We start from the raw sequence: 22,183 nt of genomic DNA on the forward strand, positions 1-22,183 counted from the left end.
TCAAATGTCCATTGATTTTGGTGGGAGTGCAGAGCACTGAGCAATGACACTGGCAAGTACATCAGCTCTGTTATGCTGCCCCGAAATTAGGCAGAGTAGAACCCATTTCTGTGCTGTAAAGTTCCAGTAACCCAGAAAATCCTGGGACGTGCAGAAAGTGAATGGCTTTGACGGATGAACATTTGCAAATGTAGGGCCATCTAGCTCTGGAAATTACCTCTCAGAGTTATGATGATGTACTTTGGCGTCTCCCTCATTATGCAGCAAGTTTTTAGTCTAATTTCTGGGTTCAGGGCTTTCTGAAAAGGAAGTCACTTACTTCATTTTGGAATAAAGAGCAATGAGGGTAAAGAAAGACGAGGTAAAGATCTGTCTACAAAAATGCTTCTTAACATGGATTTCTCCTGGGTATGGCTTAATTCTCAACTGCTCCTCTTTAATTGAGCCAAACTCTGTTTTTAACACATAATGTTATCTTTCCTGTGTCCTACTCCTTCCATGCATAATAAAATGCATCCAAGGTACTTACATGGCTGTTGTTACTCAAGGATCTGAGCACCTCCTTAGTTTATCTATCTTTGTAATGATGCCTTAGGTTTTAACTTCGTATTTTTCAAATCCTGTACTGCCTAGTGTGTAACTCTGAAGCTTCTTGTAGCCTGTTAAATTCTGCTCTCTCATGCTAGGTAGACATAACAAAGCCTCTCCAGGCCTGCTCTCCAGGGACACTCAGACCGTCCTAGGCCAAAAAAGTATCAACCAAAAGCCTCTAAAGGGAGGGGCAAGCTTGGGAAAACTACATCATTAACTGAAGCTTTAATTGGAGAATTAACCCTGAGATGCAAATGAACCAAACCTATAAAAGTGTGAAGAACTCGTGACCTGTCGTCCATCTCGGGGTCCATCTTGGCAGTAGCCTCTGGCCCCCAGGGGGTACCTTTGAAGGCCTTTCAAATAAACACCTACTTTTATTCCCTTACTCCTTTCTAGTCTCTGTTTCTAGGAGGCCTCTTAAGGCATCAGTAATACCTGTGCGAGCTGGGAAAGTCCTATTACAGTCTCAGGCTCAGAACATCAGAGATATTTAGGGACCTGCCACTGAGATAAATGGGATTAGCTGCCCCATGGCTTTCCTGGCTCAGAGCCTCCACTGTGTCCCTAAAATCACAAAGGACATCTTAAATGAAGCAGGGAACCACTCCTAAGAGTCTCACTACCTAGGCTGGGGGGCTCATTTCTGGACCAGCTTTCCTGTTTTGATTTAGTCTTATGTTGCTCAAGGATGAAGGTATTAGATAAGGTAAAAACCCTGTTTCTGTTCTCCTCTGTCTATGCATAACTGAAAAGCTTTCAGTACTGTTGGCAAACACAGGCTGCAAAGCACTTCGGGGTGTTCTGCTTTACTCCAGCTCAGTTTTCCCTCCTAAAGCTCTACATAAAACTGCCAAAGTAACTACCAAATCTCCTGTTTAGCTCAGCAATCCTGGATTCCTTCCTTACAGAGCAACAAACAGACTTTTACTGCCCTCTGCACCTGACTTTGTTCTGCTGAAGCACCAGTTTTCTGCATTTGCTCCTGCAAAGCAGAGCATGCTGAGGTGAGGGCTGGGCAGGTGTGCAGTGTCCACACACCCCCCTCCTCACCAGCACGGACACTTACAAAGGAAATTTCCATCATTCCTGGGGGACTCCACCAGTTCCCTACCCAATTCTGAGCAACAGGCATACAAAACACACCAGCCACTTACCCACATGGCACAACAGAAGCAGTGTAGTTCCTGTCCTCCACGCCTGGGAATTTGTCTAAACATAGTCTGCTTTCAAACACGGGTATCTATTTCCAGCATCAAACTCCCCAAAAGCAAATGGGAAACCAGTCTAATACAAGGTAATAGTACACAATTTTCATAATGAAACAAAAACTCACTGTGGCAAAGCTAGGCTTTATATGGGCACCTTTGGGTGGTCACACATGTAGCTCCCTGAATTTCTTGCCTCGGGTGTGTTACCATGAGCACCTTGGCCCCCTGATACAAAGGCACCACGACCTTTAGTGGCCAAATATTCATCAGGACAACACAAGTGGCTATTTTTTTCTAACTGAGACCACAGGAAGATATGATTTTTTCCTCCATGGTCACTCAGCAGTCCACAGTAAGCCCAAAATAATTCCATCCTAATTGCCACAGACATACTCCTTTGAATAAAGAAGAGACGGTATTTTCCACTTGCTCAAAGCAATTACCTCTTAAGATACGCGTTAGTTCAATCTTTCCAGGATTTAAATTAAGCCAAGTATTAAATCATCCAAAGCTAACTACCTGAACGTTTTCAATGTCTTTCAGCATCTTAGAAACGGTCTTTGATGCTCGTTACTTTAAAGGCACAGAATTTTGTCTGAAAATTGACCACTTAAATTCCCTAAAGTGGAAGCTGAGAAAAAATATACTATCTATTTCCAGTCTCATTATTTTAGGTGGATTTTTTTATTAACATAAAGAACTCTAGAATGTAAAAAATAGGGGATTCTGTATAAGGCTAAGAAACACAACAACCATGTGCATTGAGGGGGGAAGTGATGAAGTATCCTTTATGGATAAAGATGAGAACTGCCTCCATAAGGGATTAGATTGTGTTTTGGGACTTGCACTGTTCACTTTGCCTTAGATGTTAACATGCTAGCATGGCCACGACTGCAGTCCCTCAGAGTATGAACACAGGTCTCATTCATCAGATCAGCAATTGCTCTAAATAAGAAATTACAAATAGGTCCTTCGATCCTGGTTTTGCTAATCTGACTGTGCTGAAAACTAATTCTATTCCTAATAGGAGTTCAAAGTACAACTGCTTCCTTGCCCAAATTGCCTGTTTGCAGCAATCTGAAATGGAAGTATTTTATCAGCTTAGGTTGACACAGTGAATTTCTATTATCGGAAGAAAAAGAACTCACAGTACCTGATTTCAGGTTCCAAATTGTTTCAATTCATTGTGACTCTCTGGAATTATGGAGAATATGCACTCTATTTTCAGTTTAACACCACTACAAAATACCCAAAATGTGCAACTCTACAGATAAATGTCTGGGCTTACATACAAAGAGGATAAAACTCCAGTGAAATAATTAGCAAGATTTACTGCAGTGCTATGACTGCAGAAGAGACCTGAGAAGATTTAACTGTGCTGTTGGTGCCTGCTTCCTTCCTGGGTTGCTTGGGAAACTTCTGGTACAGAACACAACAAATATCAAACAGTCCAATTCCGGAGGTGGAAGTGATCAGTCAAGGTGCTGCATCCTATCACTCAGGTATGACTGGGAAATATTTTATCCCTGCTGTGGTCTGTGGTTTGTGCAGGTATCACCTGATCTGTCAGGTGCCTGCCTTTTAAAAATATATTGCACTACAGAGACTTGTAAGTTTTATGACAGTGGAGATTCCAATCTTTATAGTCCTTTTAAAGAAAATTAACCATAATACTTTTTTTTAATGGAAAAAGACTAAACCTAAACTGTGTTTGCTGGCAGTGTTCACTTCTAGTTCCTTCAAATGTGTTTTTCATGTTGTAAGAAATATCCCTGTTCCCTCTTTGCCTTTATATCCCAATCTATCCCCTATATGCTCAAACATGACCGCTGCTGATCAGGCTGTTTTCTCTTGACTGCTGTCTGCCCAAATCCCCCTCCTCTGTGCTCAGGAATATGCCTGAATGGAGCGTATGCAAGTTACTGCTTACCCATTATTTATATATTCTCCTGGTGATAAGCTACCCACATCTTCGAAGCCGGGTCACCTTCCACAGAGATTCTTTCTGTTCTGCAAACATGGATCGTGCACAGCAGCAACATTCTCAGTCCTTACCCTCAGGAGGGACAGCCTGTTAAAACTCAGCCTCTCCAGCTTCTTCACACCTATGTCTCAAGGTGGTTTTTCACCATATCCACACGGTGTCCACTTCAGTGACCATGGAAGTGCCCCTCCAGCAACTTCAACAGTCTCTGTGTCAGATCCTTGCCATGTGTATATTTATTTAAACAGAAGGGAGGCTTTACACTCCATAAGAAAGGCCATGGGACTAGGAGCATGTCTATTCATTTTGCAGTGAAGAGCAGAGATACCAGGGAAAAAGCTGCTGTGAGGACAGCCCAGTTTGTATCACTGGCCCTTTTGTGGTGGTGTCAATCTCTGCCTGTTGCAGAGAGAAGTCAGAGATCCCCCAATAGGGATGTATGGTCATGCCCTTCAGTGCAGGATGAAGTATGTGCCTCCTCCTCATCCCTGTGCCCCACCAGCTCCCATGTGGAATCCAGAGCAGCGGTGACCTGGATCACTGCCCCCCAGCACCGCAGGCACTTAGAGGCTGTACACATACCCATTCTTTAGGAAGTCTTGCCACAAGGCTTATCTCTGCTCTAATAAAGACATCTATTCCCACAGCTGTACTTCTGCTACTGCTGTTCACTCAGCAGTTGGGTTTGATGAGCTGATTTCTCAGGGTGACTCATTCCACCATCGCTTCACCAGGGCACTCTGCCTGAGGCAGCTGTTATCTGGGAGGTGAGGGCAGGCTTACAGCAAGCTTTTCACATTTCATGCTGGCTACCTCCTCCCTTCCCTTTGAAGATGCCTGAAGCAGGTGCCTAATGACAGTCTACTGTGGACACCTCCATCAAAAGTCCCAAACTGCTACCGAAGACACTGCCAGCTCCTCTAGGAACATTACTGACTGCAGCATCGCTGACCAAAGGGCTCCCAGCTCTGAGCCTGCACCACCAGCACTCAGGATGAGCCAAGAGAACGATCCCATGGAGTTCAGGAGACTGTGGTGTGCAGCCATGGCACTGCAGGGCTGAGGCCAACAGGCTCGCTCTGAGCTCAGTGACTACAGACTCAAATAACAGATAACCGGATCCTGCAAACTCATTTCCCTTAGCTCGACAGCCACTGGCTTCTTCCTCTGTTTCACACACAGCAGACAAGGGCTTGTTCTATTTTCTTTGGCCCCAAGAGATAAAATTTATATTTGTTACCATGTATTTAATTTTCAGGCTTTCTTTCAGAATGATAGTCTGTCACAGCTATATTCCCCAGTGCAAACCTGAAAATCACTGGGCCATGTCCTAACCCAGTTACATCAACTTATTCAGTGTCAAAACTTGGCTCAGTTTTACAGAGAAGTCTCTTTGGTGAGTTAGCTTCCCAGTAAATCTTGAGGGATGTTAATCCACAGGCAGACCCTACTCTGGTATAGTACATATATGGTGTTTCCCTTGGCTAGAAATAAAACAGAACTGCTTCAGACACACTGTGTTTCAGTTGTATAAAATGTCTTGATTACCATTTCTTGTTTTGTTTTCAGAAATAAAAGGAAATAACAATAGACTCCAAATCTCGTTCTCATTCATAGCCAAAGCTGGTCTGCATAATTAAAGGTAATTGTTAACTTCTTAATAGCTTGGCTATTCTTCTTCCAGAGAAGAGAAAAATCCAGACAGAAGAACTACTGAATTGTGAATGTTCATTCAACATTTTCAGTAGGCAGCTGAATCTTGTATATAAGCCAAAACAGTAAGTAATGCAGGCAAGAAGCACAGAGAGCAATTGCTTACTGGCGACCAAAGGTAAGAAGGTCAAACGTTTATTTCCTATGTTGCTCCTGTGCGTGCAGCGCCCAGAATCTTTTAATTATATTTCATGGTCCTCTGAACTTGTACAAGGGCATAAAATATATTTATAGCTCACTTAAACTCTTAGTAATGAAACAGCCATCCTACACAGGACCTCTGCTAATCAACTGAAGACTTTCTGTGCATTAACTTTAAAAATGTAAAAAAGTACTTGTTCCTTTTCCAGCTGAAACACTTATCGCAGTCTAAAGGCAACAACAAATAAAAGCTATTTTCTTCTTAGGTAACAGTTTGAGTCTGTATCAGTTCACCTGTGATGTTTGAAGTACAATTTCACTGGCAATGCACATTCATTGTAACTTATTATAGCACTGGAAGCTCTCAACCACACTGTGCCAAACACCAAAGAAACATATAATAAAGAGATCACCCCTCTCTAAAGCTTTTCCTGTCTAACTATGTCATTTTCTCTTTTAGACAACAACAAAAAAGGGGTAATCAAATAAGGAGGTCTCCACTTAACTAATCATACTTGATGCAAATTCCAGACTGAAAAGCTCCCAGTGTAATTATACACCTCACAACAAACTTACTGGCACATCTTACACCAACCTTCCATGCTGGGAATCTGCTTTGAGATGAATTTTAGGGAAGATCAGCCAAACACATTGTGTGTGAGGCTGAGATAAGCAAAGGAGTTGGTGCTTTACAAGAGGATCAGCTGCCCTTGTTTTGCTTTTCCCCCAGAAGCTGCCGGGCCCTGGCACACTGGAGTGAGCAGTGATGGCAGGGAGGGAGTCAGGCTGGCACCTCCTGGTGCAAATGGGGCCTCACATTAGACTTTAAAGACTCCAGTCAAGGCTGTCTTGTAACTCCAAAGCCAAACACCCCCATACTTAGGGATCTGAGAAAATTCAAGCTGCTGGTGAAACCTTAATTCAACCCCCTGATGCACATGCTTTATGATACAATCTTTAATTAGCCTATGAGGAAATTATTAATTATTTCTGAGTGCAGGATTTGGCTGCTGTACAGTAAATAACATACCACGCTACCCAACAAATGGTGATGATTCAGCAGACATCATGTCTCATGTGTCCTGCAAGAGGCAAGGGGCCTGTGAGGAAAAGAAATAGTGTAGGATCACTTCAATGAAGACTAAATATCAATAGTTTATTTGTGCCAGAGAGGGAGGCATAAATTAAAACTATTAAAAAAATATCTCAGTTCTAGTCTTTTGCCTTCTGTCTTTTTCAATATGGACTATGGAAACATAAAAATATTTAGTGTTTCTTATCTGTTTCACAAATGATCAAACAGAAGCTGAACTGTGCACCAGTTCTGGGACCTGGTGGTGACAGGTCAGGCACCACCAGGAAGGCAAATGCACTACTGGGATGGGCTTCACCATGACCTTCAGCAAGCTTGACAGCGAGGGGATGAGAGGAAAGCTGGGCTGGCTTAGCTCAGCTGTGTCATCTCCAACCTGACTGAAAACTGCATGGCAGACACAAAAGGCAGAGGATGCCAAATCCTGCAGAAACGACAACAATTATGTTCCTTTCAAAGAGCTCTTCAAGCTGGACAAAACTCAGCTTTGAAACAGCCACGGCTTTTCAGAGCTGCGGCAAATGCACACTGACATATAAAATACTGGCTGTATTTGTCATGGGTACAGCCAACTGCACAGCCTTCCTGTTCACCTGCAGGTGTGAAGGAGGAGGATCAGTCTGTGCTCCAGCCAAAGCAGTCAGCACTAGAGGAGGAGGAACCCTACCTCTCTTGTTATTACCTGTGAGCCAGAAATGGAGAGCAGACACAGACAAGTCCTTCTTTACAGTGAACCAAGACAAACAGGATGCTCCACTTTGCCCTCAGATGTCACAAAAAAAGCACAAAGCCAGAAAATTGAGGCTATACATTATTCTTGGCTATTTCCACCTAAGCCCTTGCCTTTCTTAATGACCTGGAGGGCAGGGGCAGAGCTGCAGGTGTAGATGGGTGCATCAGAAGAGAGCCAAAATCCTGTTCTCAGAAAAGTCAATTCCAGACATCTCCTCCACAAGAAGCTTACTACATGCTGCCACACAATACTTTTATTGGCATTCATTACTCCTTAAGGACTAATTTGTTCATTTTTAGCAGCATTAAAGCAAGGCTGCATTTTACAAGGGAATCGCTCTACTGCTGGGGCTGTAGGAAGCCGCTCAATTATCTCCCGAGCGCTAAAAGCTGAATCCAGACTCAATACTCATCTTAAATTGTAACAAACATCATTTCCCCCAGCCTTGATTAACCCACAGGCTGATCTCCAGCTCACAGTTGTCTCAGGTTTTGGGAGGGAGGTTGGGAGTGCTGGGGTTTGTTTATTTTATCATTGCCACACAGCTTGGGAACCTGCAGAGCAGAGACAGTCATCACTGGGTACATTTCTTGCTAAACACTACTGGAAATGAAAAGCAAAAGACTGAATTCCCCCTGTACTCACAGTAAGGTCACTCCTCTTTTTTGTATCTGATGTCTCCTTCGTTTGGAGTTTCCTTTCTGTTTAAGAACAGCTGGAGACCCACAATTCAGCATTCACATTTAACTAGATATTTGTGGCATTCCAAAGTCAAATTAACAAGCTTCTTACCTCTCGACATGTAAAAAATACTATAATATTCATTCCCAGCAACATCTATGAAAGAACACAGCAATTCCTGAAATTTGGGCTTGCTACCTCTCCACTGAAATACACACACCTATTTACATACACACATACATATATATATATATTCCTTTATAGATTTAACCCTCTTCCTTTATCAGCATCTCCAAGTCACTGAGTTTAAATGAATTCACAGTCTTAACTGTACTGCTTTGAAAAATACGTGGCAGGTATAGTGAACAACGTGGAAATGTACAGCTTGGAAATGCAGCTATGACAAATGGAAACGAGTTCCAGCAGTACATGTAAAAACAAAGCTGGGTAATCAATAACAAGGTGCTTCAGAGAGAAAAAATGAATCCTTTTTCTTTTCTCTAATAATGACCAGCCTCACTGTTTCTCTACTGGGGCTGGGGCAAAGGCTGCCCTCGTGCTGGCCTTGGGGCAAAGAGTGTGCTGATGTTACCCCCTTGGTCAGCAGGAATCACTTCTGAGCAATGTTGAAAAACTTCCTGCAAAGGGTAGATCCTGCTGGGAAAGCAGTGGATTAGAAGGAGTATTACTAAAGACAAATCTTTAAAACCCCTCAATCTTTCTTCCACATAATCTCCTAAAGATCCCAACCCAGCTGAAGTAATATCCATTGTGTATCCTGCCTGGTTCACCACCTCAGAGCACCTGATGCTGCATTCACGTCTTGTAATATCAGGCCTGATGGAAGCTGGGTTTCCTGATTTCTGTTTTTCTTTACAGTGAAACAAACTCAGATTTGTCTTGGCCAAATCTACAGGTTTAATGAGAATGACTCAACACTACCTGCTTTCTTCAGAAGTAGCTATGGACTTCTGAGTAAAATGTGAGTTTTCTTTCCTTCTATCATGGTTAATTTCAGAAAATACAAGAAATAGAATCAAGATACCCCAACATTGCCTGGACAGGAAGTGAAGCACTGGAAAAAGCTCTGCACATATGACACCATTTTAACTGTACTTTTAAATGCAGGAAGCTGTGTTGGTCTGAAGGGAGAAAGTAAAAGGAGAATAGGAAGGGGTGGGGGGGGGAGAAGTAAAACATCCTTAAGCAGCTACAGAAAATACAAAGGTGGAATGTTCATCAGCGAAGGTATTCAGCCTCCTTCTATCACAAGAAGGGATTGTCTCTGAGTCTCCCTGTAGACAATTAATTCTCAGCCTGTTTTTCATAGGCAGAGATCACCTTCAAGCTCTTATTGGCACTACTGCTACTCATACTACACTCTAAAAATCAGATCAACTCCTTTAATCACAACAGGTTACCCAACACCAAAAAACTCTCACACGCTTGCTCCCATTTACACAGGTTGTTTGCAAACCTCCCTCATGATTTTGATTATTACTTCCACTTCAGAAGGAGCCTTGCACAGAAAAACCACGAATACCAATGACCAAAGAGCATTTAGAGCCAGTGCCTATTCCCTCTTAGGCTGGGTTGCTGAGAACAGATGTCTGCATAGATCTTGGTATATAAATCCCTGTAAGACAGGGCATGACATGATGTCTTTTGCTGTCTTACCAGAAGAGGATCACTGTTTCATCAACTAGAGGGACTTTTGGTACTCCTGCACCTCACTCAACACGCAGGGACTTGAGCTCTGTTCTCATCTCTAGCACAAACCTATCATATGACCTTCCAGTCATCCCTTCCCTCCATAATCCACTTCTCCAAACCAGATATTTGTTTGTTTGTTTATTTTTGTTTTCAACCAAAGTCCTTGGACCATAGGTTGAGGCTCAGACAGGCAGGATGCCCTGCAGTGCATTACCACACTTCTTGGCTCCATGGATGTGCTACTTCAATGGCAATAATTAATAAAGCAGAATCAACAGTTTGCTGCAAGCATTTCTGGTGAGAAAGAACAAAGTACTTTTATCATCTCAAATGAGAACAGATACCTTGAAGTACTCAAAATAACCCAAGCTCCTATGTCAGGACATGCCACATAGTTCGGTAGCATATTTTCCAGCTCATTGTGTTTGCCGATTTGTAAGCAGGGACAGCACCTTGCTGCTGGAGCCCTCCATGCTCCTGAATACCCACAGCACCTGGCTTGGAACAGAGACTGGATTCCTGGCAAACATTGAGTCCGAGCAAAAATATACCCTCAAGAGCTGATTCAGAGCACCTATGCTTCTTTGCAGTAAGAGCAGGAGATCCTATTATTTTCCTCTTAGGAGAAACACTGGGCATCAGAAAGATGAAGGGTGACAACTGCTTCATGCAGAAGGCAGTAAACCAGCTAGAAAATGGCTGAGCATAAAGTGGTCAAAGACACGGGGTCTTCTGCAGAAAAACCTCAGCTGTTCATCTCCCATTCCTTGCCCTGACTTCCATCCAGCCATCTGGGATTAAGGCTCTGCAGCCACTGAAGGCAACACCCAGCATCTGGGATAAAAGTTAGGCTGCTTGGCTGCTTACTCTGTGATATCAGAAGCTTTCAAAGAGATTCATGCACTGTGTCCTGAATGTTAAAATTAACTCTGCCAACACTTTCTTCTGAAATTACTATCTAGGCATCACTAATTTCTTGCAAAATATGCCTGTGTTATCCCATATCTCGGAAGAGCAGGTGCTTTCTTTTATGTCCCCAAGCAGATGCACATTTCACTGTTCTCTGAGCACTCAGAGGCAGCTTCTTTTGAGTGTGACAAAACATGGTGACAGCTGCTGAAACTGAGATGCCTGATGTACCTTTTCCACCTAACCTGACTTCTGCAGGGATGAAGCAGCTCATCTCTTGGGGTGTGCAGGCCCTTGCAGGAGGGACCCCAGTGCAGTGCTCTCATCCCAGCCACTCCAGCATTTTGCTCTCTTTTCTTGCAATAAAAGAGAGTATCGTGCCTATGCCATCTGTTAAGCAAAGTGCTGCACGTACATTGCAATATACCCTGCAGCACATAACAGAGCCTTGCAGATTAAACGTGAAGAGAAGTGGCTGTAAGGGGAGAGAAAACTCCAGGTGCTGGAGCTGTTACAGGTGAGCCTAAGCATTTGCTTCCCCGAGGCAGCTACCTGTCAGCATTAATCTTGTCAGCCCAGGAATGCACCTCGGTAGACACCGCACCCCATTCCAGGAACCCATAAATACCTAATGAGATGCTCAGCACCACACATGAAAGCACCTCCTTTCTTTGGACCATGACTGTGGGGGAGTGACAGCCCAACTAGCATCAATCCTGTCTTGTGCTGGGCTTTTTTTAAGGTGGTTCCTTGGGGGGAACAAGATACGAAGCGAGCATGGGTGTTTGCTGCCTTCCTCCTATGGATGCCTCCAAGGGAACCCCCTTATTTGTTTCTCTGTCCCGGATCCACCTGAGACTCTGCTTTTTTATTTCAGCTTAAAGGAGGTGCTCTCTCTGTCTGTATTGTCTCCAAACCAACCCTAAGGGAAGGAAGCCCATGGGAGCCAAAGGAATCATCTTTGATGGCCTCTAATTCCTTTTGATAAAGTGTCCCAGAGGTAAAGCTATGGGACAAATGGGCTTCTTCTGAATGATGCTGCCCAAGCACTGTGCAGAAAGAGGCACAAAACAGTGGTGTTTTGAGTAGTCCAATTTTACCAAAAAGGTTGCCCCTGGCCTGTCAAAAAAATGCAGTGCAGGTGATGAACACTCAGCAGAAGAGATTCACTCCCAGATTTCTTTTCCTCCTATTCCTTTATCACATCACTAGAAAAAATGATCAGACATCTTCCTGCCCTTAAGTCCCCCCTCTAACTCAGTCTCCCTGAGTCCACTAACTTTTTGTTCAGGAGCTGAAATGTTCTAGGCCATTCATTCTTTTCCATTTGGATAAAATGCCCATGCCCAGGTCCTGTTTCATAGTAGATGTTCAGCTGGGAGACAGCAGGCAGCCAATGCAAGATTGATGTTAGGAAAGACAAACATCAGGCGAGCTATGGAAGCCATCCCATGTTCCCAGCACATATCCAGAGGGACAGCTGAGCCTACTGTCCCATGGGGTGCTGGAAGTCCTGTTGCCTTCCATCTGCCCGAGGATGCCCCAGAGGTCAGTGCTCTTCCACAGTGCTGAACCGATGGCCAAGGCCACCAGCTGAGCCACACACCACAATTTCAGGGCAGAGCCCTGGCCTGGGGAGTCACCACAGGAAAGAATGCTCCTGGGCAATTAGGGGTTTCTGGATCAAAAGTAATACATTTGAAGTCCTAACTCAAATTCCTGGCCCTAGGGAGCAGCCAGTGCTGATGCCAGGGGCAGTGGGAGGCAGCCAGCTCACAGAGCGCAGCCTGCGACTGCTGGAGCAACACTGCTCACTCCACAAGTGCTCCCTTCCACAACCTCTGAAACAAAGGAATTTATTTCTAAACACAGCAGCATTTCCACATTTTAAGGCATAACCAGTCCCTTCTCCCCTGTTTCTACATAAGCAGTATCTTTTAGACAGCACCTCACCAAACCATGTGATACCTCCAAGAAACACCCACAGCCAAGAGCAGTGGCAGCAGGACACTGAAGTGTGGAGCAGTGCTTTAGGGACAACACATCTGGGGACACAGGCACTGCAGCCCTTGTGACATAGATAACCCTTGCTCGGTTCTTATGTCAATCATTTTCTGCATGGAGAAGTCCTGCATCTCTCAGAATACATCTTTTGGTGCATGAGCCACCAAATTCAGATACTTTAAAATTTCAGGTCATCAGGGCTTGGTTCATGTTCTCATCAACTGAGAAAATGCCTGAAAAATTCAGATTCAGGTCTGGATTTTGTAGTCCATGTTTAAAGACATCAGGGTAGAACAGAGCTTTGCCTGCTGGGCTTACTACTCCACAACCTCCTGATCAGCTTCTTTCATTCACAGTATATATGAATGTAAATAAAAATATATATATATGCCTCTCTCCAACAGTGCTTTTAGGGGCTGCAACTCTAGGTATTGAGGGTTATGTAACTCAGTTCCTCTGACACAGACACATTTGGTTGAACTTTAAACAAGGGACCTTTAGAAATCTGTAAAATTTTAACCATCAGTGTGTAACAGCTTCTAGGACGTTTCCCAAGGAAACCTGAGCACCTTGTAACATTTAAAACAATGATTCATCTTCATAAGAAATATGTAACTGTCTGAAACTAACTCAAATAACGTTAATTATCTGCATGGTCTGTGTTTCTGTATATGCAGTTTCCAGCTATCAACACTGGACATTATGAAAGCTTTTACATGACATCAGCTTTCCAATGACCCGACAGTTATAAAACACAAAATTTTTAATCTGCATTTGATTGTCACAGCTTAAAAATCAGAGAATTTATGAGAGCTACAAATCGTTTTTAGACTGTGCAGTATAGACTAAAAGCCAAGGTTTTTTGTTTTGGCTTGTTGATATTTCCTGAAAACATGAAACAATTCTGAAAAGGACAGATTTCCTGGCTCACAGCTAAAGGTCAGCAGTCACACAGGGACTGCTTGCTAAGTGTACCAAAAGGAAAGATTGGTGCAACATTGCAGTATTATTAAAAAGTGATTTAAGTGGGGGAAAAGGGAGAAAACAGAGAGACAGACAAGGATTAGACTCTCAACAATTGCACTTTCACCAAGATTAGAAAAACAGCCTTGTTCCTTGCTGCTTGCGGCCCCCCACTGTCACTCCAAGCACCACTTCTCTTGCTCCCTCTTTCCACCCCTCTGCAGCTATCCCCAGCTGCATGGCCTTGGAATGGGACTGTTCTGACCAGGCACCACAGATCACTGCTAGAGCCTTTCCTGCACAGTCCAGAAGTTTTTCCAGGCTCATTGCTGCAACAGATTATGGAAGTACAAGTCTCACTTGTACTGGGAGGGAAAGGAGTTCAGAAGTCCCATGACTGAGCAACACTGACATGCAGTTGTGTGATGTGCAAAAAAGAGCTCATGTTCTGCAGGAATCTCCCCCAGACCTGACCAATGTTTGTAACTCGCTCTCAGTGCAACTGAAGAGCCAAAGTCCTGTTCTGCAGCTGTCACAGGGGGCACAGCCAGCTCACATCTGTATCCTGAACCACTGCGTGGACAAAGCTCCTTGTCAATGCATTTAATTTTGTAGTAACAGATACCAAAACTTTCCCATTCACTGACAAGATACCAATTTGAAAAGAGGCATATTCTGCAAGCAATGTTGGAAGCACCTTTGAAACAGTATTTAGCACCAGTCTCAACAGAGACTGTACCCCAGCTCCCTTTAAGACCCCCAGCTTGTTTTTATTATTAATATATTTCTTTCTAAGTATAGGGTATATACAATTTTCCGGGCAAATAAATGCCAACCAAAACCAACCTAGCAGCCTCTAGTAGGTCTCTGCTACAGGCCATGCTCCCAGGTAACTACATTTCCCTTTCTGTCTGACCAAGAGCCCTGGGACATCAGAATCTACAAAGAATTTGTGCCTATAATCCTGCTCATGTAATACCTCTACTCTGACCACAACATCCTTCCTAGCACTGGGTTATCAAAAGCATATGCTCTCATCACTCATGGTCTGTGCTTCTGGCTCTTTTTCTTTTTTTAAATTAAAACCAATTGGTCATAGAGCAAAATGCTACCTTTTCAGTTAAAAGGTTAACAGCAAGCCTGTGACCACATATATTGCTTGAAACCAATGTCCTCAAATTCTGCTAACTACAGTAACATAAAGCAAAACAACAAATGTGCTAGTAAGCAGCTAAGCAATACCATAGGCTGTTTAAATTTAGCCCTGGCAGATCCTGGAGGAAGGGCATCTCAGAAGCCATGTGTCCTCTGCTATGCAGAGAGAGCACTCAGCCCATGAGATCCTATTCCACATACCTCATTTTTGAATATATGGCTATACCTATTGCTTGTCATCTGTATCTCACACATGTATTTTCTCTGAAAGTACTTTGTATGAGATAAAGGACATTCTGCTCTTGGCCACAAACTGTTCATCCCAAAAGCAGCCAGGGAGACTGAAACAACAGACTCTGCAATTCCTTGCAACAGGACAAAGTTGCAGCTCAGAGCAGAGGCATACCAACAATTTAGGGCTTTACAGACCACAACCTGCAAGGACGAATTATTCTCCAAAGCAAAATGTTGACCACAAGCATGGAGAACACTACTTCAGAGGCAGATTGCTGTAGCCTTGCTATTTTCTTTCTGGATCTTGGGGAATTTACAAGTAGAGACTGTTGCCATGATCAGCAGTGAGATTACAGGCACAAGATTTGCTGTGATGAATCCAAAAATACGACAGCTCCAGGCCTAAAGTTCAATGTGCCACACCTGCTAGCAGGGAATATATGAATAATCTGATCTCCAGGCTACAAATACTTTGAGAAAGGGTTGGCTATCCCCATCCAGTGGAACCTTTCCCTCCTAAGGCCAAATGAAATCACTAATGTGAAGACGAGCTGTGCCTTGATACCTCTGCAACCCCAAAAGCTGCACTCCAAGCTGCTGCTAAGGAAATCCAGCAAACCCAGGCATCCGGGGCCAGCAAGACTAGAACTCATCAATTTGACATAAAAAAGCTACTTTATTGAACAGCTCTAAGCAGCACTACCTGCAGAAAGTCTTGTTAACTGTGAGACTAATAACATTTACTGGATGCTAGGGCAGTTTGTGTGGCATTGTTTCAGGAGCTGAGGTGATCCCATTGCCCCATCACCAGAACTCCCTCTATTTTAAACCATTTATGCAGTAGCTAAAGAAAAAAGTAATAGTACTACTAAAAGGTAAAGTCATGCCTGAAACTGAGACACAACATGATAATTTTTTTAAATCATGTCTTGCATAAATTATAAACTCTATATTGATTGCAAGAATAGTTAAGCAAACTAAAAGGGTATAATGGGAGCAGGAGACATCTTCCTGGCCTGTGGGCTCAAATGAGGTTGCTCCCACTGCAAAACACCAATGATCTGTGCATTATGGTCTGTTAAAGTAATACCTGGCTTATTGAACACTTACATTGATACTTAAAAGAAACTTGAGTGTGCACCACAGAAACAAAGCTCTATCTTTGTAAAATACTGGGGAATAAAACCAAAATAAAATAAAATAGTGGGGAATAAAAACAAATGGCTCTAACAAGCATCTCCCTTTCATATGCTTGGTTTTGGTTACTATTACTCTTATTGCTGTTATTATTATTAATCCACCAAAACATCATACTCAGGCAAAACCAGTTCTTCACTAGGCAATTTCTGCTTGTTAATGTAACCCTCAAAGCTTCCATCAAATTTTGCACTCTCTTACATGACAGATGCAGAACTCTGCTCTTTTGAGTGTCTGTGGCAAGGATAAAGAGCAGACATACCAGCCAGTGCGGTGACAGGGAGTGGAGAGTGAAGGTGCCAAGCACTAACCCCTGCAAAGGGCTGGATTTCAGAGGTCAGGGAGTGTGCTCAGCACCAGCTACATCAGGTCCCATTCAGACATCAGTCTGAGCAACCACCATTGTCAGGCTCTTCTGAAAATCCTGATTGTCACCTTTTAAGGCGGGTGAAAATCAATTAATTTTGAGCTTATAAAGGGAATGCCTTTGCTGTAGCCAACCTTGGCCACACAGTCACAATGCCTTTTGCAGAGATACGCTGCCTTTTCTTCCTATTTAGTGTAAAAGCACTTCATCTTGGTTATCAGCTCCCTGAAGGTCAGGCTTATTTCTTTAGATCTATTATTTACTACTTGAATTTCCAGTTTCACCTTTCTGGCTATTACAGCTTCTTTCCCTGACTCCTTTTCACAGTAACTCCATATGATGACTGTTGATAAAGTTAGGAGGGCCATGATTCTAAATGTCTGACCTTCTTCAAAATCTGATAATTAATACAGTTTCTGAATCACAGGTCATCTCAATTTTGCCAGTAAACCATTCATTTCCAGTGGCCTTCAGACCTCGAGGCTTATTGTGCACTACAAAATGGATTTTTCAGGGAACAATAAAAGTAAGAGAGCCATCCTTAGCCTTTGCTTAGCATGTTAGGAGGGATACTGCACTTTGAAGAGAATGTTTGTCCACATCTTATGCACCACAGTCTCTAAGACCTTCCCTGCTCTGTAACATTTCCTGGTATTTGTATGAAGCTGACAGCTATAAGCATCCAATACGAACTAACCTCCTTTTCACTTGCAATCTACATGGAAAGGGCAAGAAAAATCCATGTCTCCTTAAACTCTCCCCACCTACTGAGCGCTATCCAGTCACCTTTACCATATTGTTTAACTCACAGTTCAAGGCACAGTGCCAGGTTTTACATCACTGCCTCAAATATTACTCTACTGCGGTAGGACCTGATTACACCACACCAGTCAAAGCTGTGTTGGTGCCAAGGCACACCAGCATCTGCCAGCCTCCTCCAGTGGCTGCTCTGAAACAGTGCTCTCAAAATGCCTTGGTCTTACAGAAACACTGCCAGAGGTACAATTCCTACTGAAGGTCAATGCTTCACACAAACTGTTGAGTGAGATGCAGAGAAAAGCGTGTAAAACACGAACTCCTGGCTCCAACAGTGCTTGGGAAACAGAGCAGTGACTGGATCCTGAGCAGAGGGACTCAGGCAGGTTTTACTTACTGTCAAAGCTTCTGTGCTGAGCTGTTAGGGTAGCCTGTACAGAGCGACCAGACTCTTTCATCATGGCTTCAAATTCACTTTGGCTTTTGTTTGCAAAGTTCTCCTCCATCTCGCTGGTGCAGCAGGTGTAGCCTTGTGGGCAGATTCGCAGGTGCTCCCCTAAAATAAGAGAAAATGCAGTTTAATGGCCAGGTCGGGGAAAGGGAGGATTTCACTCCAGACAATCTCAGTTTAAAAATATCCCAGCTCCCTGGTAACCTAGATCTGCATTAGGTCTTTCTGTCAAATTTGAGTTCTCCTGCTTTAATACAGTAGTTGGTGTCAATGCAGGCACAAATTTTCCCACTGTGACTGTGAGGGAAGGAAATGCAAAGGAGAAAAAATTCATATATGGAGCAAGGAGAAGGGAAATAGAAGTGTCTCCAGCTTCAAATCTGTCCTAGAATCCATCTCTGCCTAGAATCCCAGAAGACACGGAAGTCTGATTAAATGACAGCTGTACTCATTAGACTTAATATGTATATTAGCACAGCTGTTTGAAACTGCTTTGTCAAGAAAAAAAGAAACAACTCCAAAGTGCTCCCCGCCCTACCAAATCTACCCTGAGAAGGCATTTCCTTAACCAGAGAGGCGAGGCCAGTGAGAAGTTTTCAAGATACAAAGATGTGCTGAATGTCACAGTGGAATTTGGGTGACTGATTCCCCTCCACACATATTGAAATTTTCAGTGAAAAATTTATCTCCCAGAAAGAGACAAGACCACCCCAAAAAAGGTTGCTATGACAATCACTGATTGAATATACCCTTTCCTATAAGAAAGAAGAGGAAAGATGAGAGGACTCAGCAGTCACACTGAAAAATTCTCCAGTATGGAGCTTCTCCTGCCCTCTGCAATTTCTTTACTGTGAAGAAGCAAGTGCTCACATAGGCAGAGTCAGCAAAAAATGTTATTATATATTATTTTTAAAATAATTGCTCAAGTTCTTGTGAGTCCTTACAAAGACACATCCACCTGCAAACACATCCATTCTCCTTACCCAAGCAATAAGAATTCATTTGAATGAAATCAAACATTTATTAAAAAAAAAATACCCCTCTTGTTCCAAGCCTGTTCTGACATAAACCAATTACCAAGCAGTTACCATGTTTAAGGTAATTTGATTGGGAATGCCAATGATTTTGCTGGCACTTTTACAGGACTGCTGTCTTAATGTCATAGCTGAGCCTAAACATCTTTAAAATTGTGTTTTATCTTGTGTGTCTCAATAGCTTCAAATCCTGAACCTACACAGTCTCCAGAGTTTCCCATTAAAGTCCTTAGCTATTTTCAATGTAAAGCTCTTCGCAAATGCATGGTAAAGGGTCTCTGAAACTGGGCATGTGTCCTACCCTTGTGAAAGGTATCTCATTAGCAGCCTAAGAGCAACTGCTGTAGTTGATGTATTTTAGGCAGAAGGCATTCAGGTTGAGTTTGCATTTTGCTTGTCCTTGGATTTCTGCTCACAGATGACCCTTGAGCAACCTGTGCAGGGTGTGGGGTGAGCCTGCCCTTGGAAAACAGGTTACCATGGGCATCTGTACTGCCAGTCTTCCTGCCTACATGATGGGAATTGCTGCTCACCACCTTCTGTAGGAGAGTAACTCCCATCATCAGCTCTGTGTTGTGCTCCCAGCTGAGAGGAGTGTCAGGGTGGTGTGTCCTGGGGGCTGCCCGTCTCCCATGAGACCCACTCCCTGTCCCCATGAGTGCCCAGGCACTGCCAAAGCAGCAGGAAAAGCAGCAACTTGCTTCAATATAAAAACTTAGAGTCAAATATAAATATCATGTGGCTCAATGCCTGCCACACCAAATGCAGTCTCAGTTCCAGGGCTTGCCTGAGCCTCTCCTTCCCTCATGAACTAGATTGTTCCAAGTCATTCCCTGGGCTCCTTTCTGGAGAGCTGCATTTATCTGTACAGCGTCAGGGCTGCTGACATGTGACAGACAGGCAGGAAAAGGGAGCTGTAATTTTTTGACAAGACATGGCTTTGATTCCTGTCACGGCAAATTAAAACCTTTTTTCTTGTCCAGCCTTTTCCATCCAATTTCTGCTGCCACAGGATTTCTGGCAAGGATGGAAGTTTTGTGGACAGCAGTCTTACTGTGGGATGCATCCTTCCATGAGGTCCCCGATGCCCTCAGGACAAAGCTTGGCCTTTACAGGGTCTGGCCTCTCTGAAAAGCCAGTCAACAAAGAAATGGATCCCAATGGACCCCAGCTGTTTCCAAAAGTGCCTTTACCACCTCAGTTGATGGTGAATTTTGCTGGTGAGGTCCTGGTCCTGCTCAGAGGCCTTGCACTCAACAACAGAAGCACTCCTGCCATTCCTCTGGGTGCCATTTCCCACCGGGGCTGGCAGGCTCAGGCGAAGCCTCCAACAGCCCTTTACAAATACCCTGTTTTGGGAAACTGAGTCAAATCAGTGGGAACCCTGAGGATCTCTGATCTCCTGGCCTGCTGCCAGCAGAATTCAGGCAAGAGACCTGCCTGAAACTAGGAGAACAAACATGGACATCCCTGCAAGGAGACACCAATGTGTTCACCAAAGCTGCCCGTCATGCAGGTCCCCTGCACAGGCTTCAGAAATGAAGGGGGAAAGTGTGGGGATTGCCCCCAGGAGGAGAGATGGGGAGGAAGAACCCCGTGCCTGAGTTCCCTGATGGACACCAAGGGGCAGCAGTGGTGTGAGGTGTGCTAAATAAAATGGGACATGTCCAGGCAAACCCTCCCTGCTCCCAGCCCGGGCGAGGCACAGCGTGTTTGGGCAGGATGGCTCCAACCCAGGTGTGACAGCACAGCCTCCACTCAACTGGAAAAAACAGGCAGAAAGCAGGGGGAAAGTCACACCTATAGCTAAAATTGCTTAATTTTACACAACTTTGTGAATTGAATATAGAATTTTTTCCATTCTTGAACTCAGAGCAGTTTCAATCCCTTTTGAAGTAGCATTTATCTTAGCTTTCTGCAGGTGTTCGTAAGGTACTCAGCAGGGGTTTGTGTGGTGCTCAGCACCACCATACTCTCTCAGTGGGAAGCAAAGTTTTTATCATTTATCTCTGTAACTCAAACTCAGCACACACAGAACAGTGTTACAGCACTGTGAAAATGCTTTGCTTTCTTTGCTTTTTAACCTGACCCACCCTGGAAACATTCACTATTATTATTTAACCTTCTTCTATTGATTCCAAAATAAATGTGCTCCAGACCATATTTTGGTTCTCCTTATATTTCAAAGTCCCTTTGTTTGCCAACTCGCCTTTGTCCCATTGCTGAAGCTTGCACTATAAATATCTCTGGGTTCACCTGGCAGGAGAAAACTGCAGATACCTGTGGAGAGCCAGAGGTGTTTTACGAGAAGTAAATCTCCCCGACAGAGCGTGTCTTCTCTCCCCGCTGCTGTGCCACACAAGTTCTCCCTGTATACAGCTGACCTGCTGATCACCACTTGCTGGACAGCACATGCTCCCAGCCCCTGGAAGAGCTTTGCAGAAAGCAGACAGGCATGGCAGAAGCCAAAATGGCAGCAAAGGGAGGGCTGCTCAAATCTTGAGGATGACGGATACACTTCCAGCCACCAAGGCCAGCTCTGGGTCATACCCAAAGAAAATTGCACTCTCCCAAGTCTGTGGTTGAAACCCAGCCATCTCTTCTCAGCCCTAGACTTGCAACCCCACAGCTGAGCAGGTCTGGCAGTGCAGCACAGAGGTGCCCAGGCTGCACTGAATGGCTCAGCTAACACCAGCTCTGTGCTGCCCTAAGAACCTTGGATTTAAGACACCTTTGTAAGTAAGAGAAGATGCATTTTTTGATGCTCTGAAAACAATCAGCTTGGCCAAGTCTTCCACAGTCACAATGTGAGGTTCAATCTGGGTCTCTCTGGAAGAGCCAGCTCTCCTGCAAAAGCTGCCGAAGCTGGGGTGAGATGTAACCCACCAACTGCATGGTCCCTTGGAAATGGAAACAGGGTAAAGCATGCATGAAAACAGCATCAAGCAAATATCTAATTTATGATTAGCTGCCCTGGAATTGAAAGGAATAGGCAGGAGGCTGATGACAAGAGAATATCACACTGCATAGCTACAGGCTTGGATTGTCCTTGAAATACCCTCTCGAGCTGGCTGGGTTAGCAGATCATTTTGGCTATCATATTCATTACTGCACTTCAGAGTGCTGAATATTAAATCACTTGACCACTTTCCACTCAGGGATGGAGTTAGGCCCAGGGTCCCTGCAGGGGGAATAGCCCTGCCCACAGCCACCACTACCAGGAGCTGAGACAGGGCTCAGCTCCCTGCTTCTC

The 22,183-nt window shown here is 44.0% G+C and overlaps 1 protein-coding gene across 6 annotated transcripts in view; it reads right to left on the minus strand.

Moving 5' to 3' along the window:
* Window positions 1-22,183, minus strand: part of GPC1 (glypican 1) — a 294,023-nt gene that overhangs the window by 84,649 nt on the left and 187,191 nt on the right. For all 6 annotated transcript variants that reach the window (XM_069024113.1, XM_069024114.1, XM_069024112.1 and 3 more), the window contains one exon: window positions 17,843-18,001. In XM_069024113.1, coding sequence (XP_068880214.1) covers window positions 17,843-17,951 — 109 coding nt within the window. In that variant the 5' untranslated portion in view covers window positions 17,952-18,001. The remainder of the gene's footprint in view (window positions 1-17,842; window positions 18,002-22,183) is intronic.

Source organism: Aphelocoma coerulescens, chromosome 9 (assembly GCF_041296385.1).
Source record: "Aphelocoma coerulescens isolate FSJ_1873_10779 chromosome 9, UR_Acoe_1.0, whole genome shotgun sequence".
In the NCBI taxonomy this organism is placed as follows: domain Eukaryota; kingdom Metazoa; phylum Chordata; class Aves; order Passeriformes; family Corvidae; genus Aphelocoma; species Aphelocoma coerulescens.